The sequence below is a fragment of the Thalassophryne amazonica genome, chromosome 5, assembly GCF_902500255.1.
Source record: "Thalassophryne amazonica chromosome 5, fThaAma1.1, whole genome shotgun sequence".
In the NCBI taxonomy this organism is placed as follows: domain Eukaryota; kingdom Metazoa; phylum Chordata; class Actinopteri; order Batrachoidiformes; family Batrachoididae; genus Thalassophryne; species Thalassophryne amazonica.
In genome coordinates, this window is record NC_047107.1 from 80,355,437 (window position 1) to 80,364,196 (window position 8,760).

The 8,760-nt window shown below is 40.6% G+C and overlaps 1 protein-coding gene and 1 long non-coding RNA gene across 4 annotated transcripts in view; one reads left to right on the forward strand and one right to left on the reverse strand.

The window, feature by feature from the left end:
* Positions 1–6,673, forward strand: part of LOC117510788 (LHFPL tetraspan subfamily member 2a protein-like) — a 26,254-nt gene extending 19,581 nt beyond the window's left edge. For all 3 annotated transcript variants that reach the window (XM_034170653.1, XM_034170651.1, XM_034170650.1), the window contains one exon: positions 5,075–6,673. In XM_034170653.1, the coding sequence (XP_034026544.1) occupies positions 5,075–5,331 (257 nt within the window). In that variant the 3' untranslated portion in view covers positions 5,332–6,673. The remainder of the gene's footprint in view (positions 1–5,074) is intronic.
* Positions 5,638–8,478, reverse strand: LOC117510789. Its single transcript, XR_004560814.1, has 3 exons — positions 7,987–8,478; positions 6,200–6,211; positions 5,638–5,648 (listed from the first exon to the last, which is right to left on the reverse strand). It is a non-coding gene; the product is annotated as an uncharacterized LOC117510789 (long non-coding RNA).
* Between the last annotated feature and the right edge of the window lie 282 nt (positions 8,479–8,760).

An 8,760-nucleotide genomic window follows, 5' to 3' on the forward strand; every position in this document is an offset into this window, starting at 1 on the left:
CATCTGTGTGTGTGTTCATATCCAACACTCCCAGACAGAATTATACTCCATGTCATCAGTTAAATAAATTATACTCAAAATATAAAGTACCTTAATGTTGACCTGCAACTATTGATTGTTAAAGCCTATTTCACTGCAAAATGCTGTAAGTTAATAGAGATGCTGCAATAGACTAGGTTTCACCCACAGATGGCTGGGATAGGCTTTAGCCCCCCGGGACCCTTAACAGGTATAAGGAGGTTCAGAAAATGAATACAAGTGATGGAAATGTGATTCCTCCATTGGGGATCCAGGCTTACACTCAGGCATAGGATGAGAAAATCACGGAGAGACAGCTGAGTAGAATGCTGTTTCTTCTCATTGAACGGGGTTAGCTGAGGTGGTTCTGGCATCTAGTGTGGATATCCTCTGGTTGACTCTATAGGCAGGTCTCTATAGGGGGTACAGAACGTGCTGAAGGACCTACGCCTCCCACCTGACTTGGGAGCATCTATCTGTCTGTCTGTCTGTCTGTCTGTCTATCAATCAACACACTGTCATTTGACAAAAGTTGTGTATTGGTTGCACACACAAAAACGCAAAGGTGTCATTTTGAGATATATGTACTCTGGGACCTGTTTTCAAAAAGTAGCATTTTTGGGCTCCAAAAATGCCAGTTCCGTGTGGATGAAATGCTGATATAAAACTTCTGCTGATCAGTGGTGGGCACAGATCTGCTAATTAGCCAAGCTAACTTTTTCGTTAGAAGATTAGCCTTTCAGCTAACCTCGAAAACCATCAGTGGGCCAGTTAGCTTCCGCTAAATTTTGTTCCACTAACTTTTAATTTGCTAACTTTTTTTTGCTGGCACAGTGAGTAAAGCTTAACCCTCTGGGGTTTGAGGGCATTTTTTGGACAGTTCACTCGCCTGGCATAAATGTTTTATTATTGCTGTTAACAGCTCTCCCTGCATCCCGCAATCAAGTTTTATGTCTTGTTTTTTCAGGACAACCTGTACTTTCAAAATATATATGCTATAGTTGTGTTTTAGAAGTGTAATTGTTACTGTCCTGTTCATTCTGGGGGTTTTGTGAATTCTGTTTAGATTTGAATCTTATTTATAGATTTCCTTTTTGCTTATTGGATGTTTTGTCTCAGCTGTTGGTGTCTGTCAGGTATCCTCCGTTGTGTGCTTTCACCTCCCTGCTGTGTTGTACACGTTGTCTCCACCCTTAACCATATCTGGTGTGTCAAGTTGTGCTTAGGTCTGTTCTGTCAGTTGTCATCTAAATTCTCCCCAGTCTGTTGCATGTGATGTCTCTTTTTGTCTGTCTCCTTCATTTGTGATAAAACACCCTGTTGCTTTCTAGTTTGCAGTATTTGTCACACTCTCTTTTCTGTGATCATGTCTTTGAATTTTTGTGTTGAGTCTGTCTGGTTGTTTGTGGTTATTTCTTTTGTCTCTCAGTTTGATCACCTTGCTGTTTAGGTCTTAGTTTTTATGTTGTAGATTCACTAGTCATTTGTGCAGTTCATGCTTGTCACCTTTGCTTATGTTAGTTCTTTTCTGTCGCCCTCTTGTGTTTTGTTCTTTTATTACTACTTATTGCAGCCAGCTCTGATGTCACACGTTTCCAATTACCTGTGATTACCACACCTGTGCAGTTATGTGTTTGTGTATTTAAACCACACCCTTGTCCTGTTTGCTTTGTGGGCTCATTGTGGTTTGTTACCCCTCTCCTGTGTTGCCAGTGGTTCTATTGAGTTGTGAGTATTTTGTTAAGAGTTTTTGGTCCTTGTTTTGTATTTTTGAATGCTTCTGTCACCTTCCTAATTCCCTTTAACCTGAGAGGTTGGAATTGTATTTTTGTTGGACTTGTCACCTCCTTGGTTTTTGTGTTTCATCCTTGTTTTTTTGGATCAAATCAATTTTATTTATATAGTGCCAAATCACAACAAACAGTTGCCCCAAGGTGCTTTATATTGTAAGGCAAAGCCATACAATAATTATGGAAAAACCCCAACGGTCAAAATGACCCCCTGTGAGCAAGCACTTGGTGACAGTGGGAAGGAAAAACTCCCTTTTAACAGGAAGAAACCTCCAGCAGAACCAGGCTCAGGGAGGGGCAGTCTTCTGCAGGGACTGGTTGGGGCTGAGGGAGAGAACCAGGAAAAAGTCATGCTGTGGAGGGGAGCAGAGATCAATCACTAATGATTAAATGCAGAGTGGTGCATACAGAGCAAAAAGAGAAAGAAACACTCAGTGCGTCACGGGAACCCCCCAGCAGTCTAAGTCTATAGCAGCATAACTAAGGGATGGTTCAGGGTCACCTGATCCAGCCCTAACTATAAGCTTTAGCAAAAAGGAACATTTTGAGCCTAATCTTAAAAGTAGAAAGGGTGTCTGTCTCCCTGATCTGAATTGGGAGCTGGTTCCAGAGGAGAGGAGCCTGAAAGCTGAAGGCTCTGCCTCCCATTCTACTTTTAAAAACCCTAGGAACTACAAGTAAGCCTGCAGTCTGAGAGCGAAGCACTCTATTAGGGTGATATGGTACTAAGAGGTCCCTAAGATAAGATGGGACCTGATTATTCAAAACCTTATAAGAAGAAGAATTTTAAATTCTATTCTAGAATTAACAGGAAGCCAATGAAGAGAGGCCAATATGGGTGAGATATGCTCTCTCCTTCTAGTCCCTGTCAGTACTCTAGCTGCAGCACTTTGAATTAACTTAAGGCTTTTCAGGGAACTTTTAGGACAACATGATAATAATGAATTACAGTAGTCCAGCCTAGAAATAAATGCATGAATTAGTTTTTCAGCATCACTCTGAGACAAGACCTTTCTTATTTTAGAGATATTGCGCAAATGCAAAAAAGCAGTCCTACATATTTGTTTAATATGCGCATTGAATGACATATCCTGATGAATATTGTTGATTTTTGACTTCACTTTTGAGTCCCACTGACCTGCATTTTTTTGGGGTTCTATTCAGATTGATTTGCATTACCGCAACAGTAATACAGGTTTACAATCAGAAATAAGAAAGGAAAAAGTCAAGCGGAAAATAATTTTCCACAGACATTTATTCAAAACACACAGCAAACTATAATAAACTGTTTTGACACTTTATAAAAGTAATTTGGGCTCTTGTGTGAAAGACTGTACAAAAAAGGTTCAAACAAACACAAATGCATATTTTGAACAATATATACAAAATGGTCTGTGTTTGTCTTCATCTCAAAGCAATTTCTGTCTGCTATTACACAAAGGTCACATCAGAAACTTCTACTATGAAGTTGACTGTGTTTGTTCTCTCCTGCTCTGAAAGCAACATTCACACTTCGAGGCTCATTCAGTTTGAGGAGCGGTCCCTCCCCCTCACTCCATTGATATGGTAAACAGTGCTTTACGCCAGAGTGAGAGAGCTTGCCACAGGCTTATCCAGTAACATTCACAGGAAAACTAGTCCAGCAATCCTGATACTCACACACTGTTTGAGCATGTGAGATTGATTGAGAGGCTCTCCGTCTGCTCACTTTCGCTGTGCATAATGGCGCAGGGCGCACTGGAGCAGCCAGGGGGCTATTCAAATGGGCCAACTAGTAACACATCACTCCTAAAAACTATCTAGATAGATTGCTTGAGAAGGCCAAGGGGATGTCCACATTTCACCGGCTGCTGAAGATAGATGGTTAGTTTAGAGACGTGGGAATGGACTGGTTGTCTGCCTAGGTGGTTGTCATCCATTCAGGACCCAGGGTGGTTCCATGGTGTGGTGGACATGCTCTGCTCTCAGACTTGTTACTGGTTTAAGCCGCACTGCAAAATCTTTCCTGGATGTCATGAACTTTGGGTAATGGCTGAAAGAATACGGTCACAGCGGTGGAAATGAGATTCCTCCGTTGGGTATCTGGGCTTACATTCCTGGACAGAGTGAGAAGCTCGACTATCCAGGAGGGACACGGCGTAGAGCCGATGCTTCTCATTAAAAGGAGCCAGTTGAGGAGGTGGTTTGGGCATCTGGTGAGGATGCCTCCTGGTGGACTCCCTAGGAGGCCCCAGGGAACACCCAAGACACACTGGAAAGATATTTCCCAGCTGGTTTGGGAAAACCTTGGGAACCCCTGGGAAGAAGGATCGGGTCAGTCAAGGATCGGGAAGTGTGGGATAAGCTGCTTATTCTGCTGCCAACATGACCCAGATAAACAGCAGAAAATGAATGAATTAAAATGTCAAAAGAAAACATATGTAAATAAAATCTTAATCCCCATGTCATCTTTAAGACTTTTGAAAGAATGATTTACAACTATTAAAGACTTATTTTAGATTCACAAATTCAATGCATTTTAAGATATGTTAAGGATCCGTGCTTGTAAGTCTTCAAAGTAAAAGGACATATCACAAGGAAAAAGTGATTAAATTTGATTAACTTTGACGCAGCAGACCAACAGAAATTCAAGTTTATTTTGCTGATGTAAGGTAATAATACTCTGCTGTGCTGGAAATAAGTCCAGAAAGGGTGCAGGTTTTCATTGCCACCAACCAGTCTACCAGGTGATTTCACTGATGAACATCACTTTGAGCAAATGGGACGAGTTCATCAATTAAAATTACTTGGTGGAGCTGGTGGATGTAAGGAAGCCTTGCACCCTTTTGACCCTTTCTGGAATTAGTTTGACACCTATGAATTATGTGATCAGAATGACGTGAATACCACTAACCTGTGATCAGCCTGTGTGGATGCACGTCTCAGCATGTGCAGCCAGGCTCATCGTCATTTTGGAAAAAAAGCAAAACATAAAGAAACTCATCTGCATTGAGTTTACACGTCGATATTCTCTGATATAACCTCCCTCATCTTTGAGTTGTACAAGTTGCGACATTGAACTTCTTCAGCACCGTCTTCTAGTTCTTTTATCAGGTGACATCACTGCAAAAGATCAAGTGCAGTCACTCCTCATCATGAATCAAAATACTCTCCAGCTGACAGGCAGATATTGAATCAGTGTGTTCCTAGCTGTGTCGGGATGTTTGTGCTTTCACTGCCGATGTTTACATGTACGTGACTGAACCCGCCGATTGCTCTCCCTGCAGGCCTGCTGCTGATGGTGGGCCTCATGCTGTACCCTGCTGGCTGGGGATCGGAGAAGGTGATCAGCTACTGTGGCTCAGAGGCATCGCCCTATCGGCCAGCTGAGTGTTCACTTGGCTGGGCATTCTACGCAGCAATAGGAGGAACGCTGGCTGCTTTCCTGTGTGCTGTTTTGTCTGTGCAGGCTGAGATCGCCACCTCTAGCGATAAGGTTCAGGAGGAGATCGAGGAGGGAAAGATACTGGTCTGCCTGCTCTGACATTTCACAAACCTGGAGGAACGGCAGGGAGAATGTTTACTTTCATATGGGTGTTTTATCCTGACAAAACACTGATTGTTGATTGTCTTTTGATGGCATCCTCTGTAAACCATTTTGTCCACACGCTCACACCAGCAAGGCACCCAGACAGGTGCGGTGCCTCTCTGACTGCCAGCAGCTACGCAACTCTTTGCACAAAACTGCATTTCAGTGTCTGTCCTTTTGCCTGAGAGATGGTCATTGAGAACGTATTTCAGATGACCTGTGTTGCAAGAGAAGAGTCCAGGGACATCAGTCCTCAAATTTAACTGAAATAGCTCTTTGCGTTTTGAAAATATCACCACAGACAGACACAGCCATTACAGTAGCCTCTTTCCACTTTGCGGTGAAGCTAATGACAGATGGTGCTATTCAAACAATCCACCACAGCTTCCTTTCCTGACACTATAAAAAAAAAAAAGACTAAATTGCCAATCTTGCCTTCAAGCTACAGCGTGTAGGATTTAAAGGTGTTTATTAGCACAAATTGTGCTTTCATAAGGAGGCCTTCACATGGAAGCAGGCCCCATCATGCAGGCCGCCATATTGCTACAGTAGCCAAGAAGGGACATACTTGCTCTGCATTTTGCAGCTCTGCTGGAAGACTGGGGGAAAAAAGATTCAGCAGTTGCTCCCCTATACACTGTGTACTTTTTGCTAGTGCAGGCTAACCAGTTTGCAAACCCTCATTTTTGTAAAATAAATTATACATATTGCTTATCAGAAGTGAAGGCAAGGAAGCATGAATCTTGGTCACCGAAGACACATAATGCAATCTGCAACCTCACCTCTCAGGAACACTAAATCCTACACACAGTAGCTGATGAACATGCCATTAATACTACTGCAGTCAGGAAATGAATTGTCGATGTATTACAGTGTAATAACTGAAGAGCTGCGTGTCTTTGTTCACTGATATAAAATGTAAGAACATCTGCTGTGGATGGGGGACTGAAAGTTAAAATGCCAAGCACAGTAAAACTTTAAAGGCTTTAAGTGTGACAGTGAGATGAATACAGAAGTTACTGTTGGCTCGTTGGTGACTAATTTCTTTTTAAAGATCATTTCATGACTTGGAAACGGCACCTGATACTATTTAGCCATCGGCCTCACCGCTCATTTCACTTACACGTTCTTCTCTTGTGCTTTTTCAAACTGCAGTAATGCAATATGTTTCCTTTGGCTGAGTTTATTCATTGTAAATAAGATGTGCAATATTTCAGCTGGTTTGTTTCAGTGTGGATTTGTACCACGTGGTCAGGGCTTGAACATGGTGCCTGTTCAGTTTTTGTTACATTAACAAGAGTAACAGTGTCTGTGGCACATTGCATGATGCTGCGTGTGTGTGACTGAGAAATTCTATGTACTTTTCAATTAAAAAATTTTCAGTAAATTGATGTCTGGAAAAACGTATTTTTGATGTTATGTGCCGCAATGCCCAAACGTTACAAAACAGTGACACCTTGTGGTAGAGCATAAACACACAATAGACCAGAACCAAGACATTTCAGATATTTTGAATGTCACCTTCCTAAATAACGGCCTAAGTCATGTTTTCATGTTTTTGAGAAAAGACAAAGGAAAACAAGAGCTTCAGTAGCTGAGTAGAGTTTAATTTTCCCGAAGAAGTCGCCATTTTGAAAAACTTTACAATTGCCTAAGTCACATACTCTTTTGACTTAAGCAAAATAATGTGGCTTAAGTCACACTCTTGAGATAGGCTATTATACAACTGGGGTGGAACTGCATGATCTCCTGAATTGAATGATTTTTTTTTTTTACCACAGGTGGCCAGCATCATAGGGCGATGATTTAGGCAAAAAAAAAAAAAAAAAAAAAATTTTTGGAAATATAACGTAGGCCATTATTGTAGGAAGGTGACAATATGTAAAAATTAAATACAAGTTTTGCAATGGAAATGGGAAAAGCACAAACTTTTATTATTTTATTTCTTGTTAATACCATAAATATACAAAACTCAAAACTATTTCACATGCGACAAAGGCCAGACAGGAGTGCGTTATGCTTTTTTTTTTTTTTTTTAAACATGTGACTGATATGATAATGGAGATCATATTTTTGACTTTACAAAATATACAACTATCTCTTTTGAAAGAATTTCTTCTCTGATTCAGTGAAATAATATAATCACAGGTCCAAAATACTGTTCTGTGTCTACAACCCTTCATTTTATACTACAGACCAGCTCATCAAATACGTCAATAAAGTACCTGCTTCACCACGGCTTTATGTAACAACTGTCCAAATACATTTTTAAAACTAGAAATGCACATGAATGCTCAAGTGGTGTAATATCTTACAAAGAAAAACATGGCAAGGGAACACATCACAAACCAAGATTTAAAAACAAATCTATATGCACATTTGATAGATTTCTCACAGCTTTTCAGGACGTAGAATAACACTTGAGGGAGATTTTCCACTTTCATCACGTTCACACATACAACATTCGTCTGCAGAAACGCACCAGTTTCAGGGTCAGGTCTGCAAACTCATTGAACATTTCTTAACAAACTGATGCGAAGATTATGTCAACACAAATAAAAAAAAAAAAAACAAAACAAAAAAAAAAAAACTAACAAATCTGATATACACCATAAAACTCTTTCTGCGCTAAGCTGAACATAAAACAAAAAAGTGCATTGACCAAAGGGGAGGGAGGGATACTGCCAAAAGTGGTGTTTCTCAAAGATGACACTGGGGAGTCAGCTTTGCAACACTCAGGAGCATTTTGTCATCTGCAACGTTCAGTCCACACACGTGCACAAACGGCAGTACCAGTCATCACTCATCTTCAAAACTTCAACAACAGCAGAGGTGCTTCCAGCACCAACTATACAAATGCAACATGCACACTTCTCAGTGACGGTAGCCAACATAGTGCTGTTTAATACAATTACTCTATATAAAATAATGTAACTTATTGATATCACTGAAATCAAGCCCAAGTGTTAGCTTACGGTGCGTCCAGAAAGCATTCACAGCGCTTCACTTTTTCTACATTTTGTTATGTTGCAGCCTAATCCAAAATGGAGTAAATTTATTTTTTCCCCTTAAAATTCTACTCGCATCCCATAATGACATGAAAAGTTTTTTTTTGGGCAAATTTATAAAAAACAAAAAAACAAAAAAACCAAAAAAGAAATCACATATTCATAAGAATTCACACTCTTTGCTCAATACTTTGTTGATGTACCTTTGGCAGCAATTACAACCTCAAGTCTTCTTGAATATGATGCCACAAGCTTGGTGCACCTATCTTTGGACAGTTTTGCCCATTCGTCTTTGCAGCAACTCTCAAGCTCCATCAGGTTGGATGGGGAGCGTCAGTGCAGAGCCATTTTCAGATCTCTCTAGACATGTTCAATC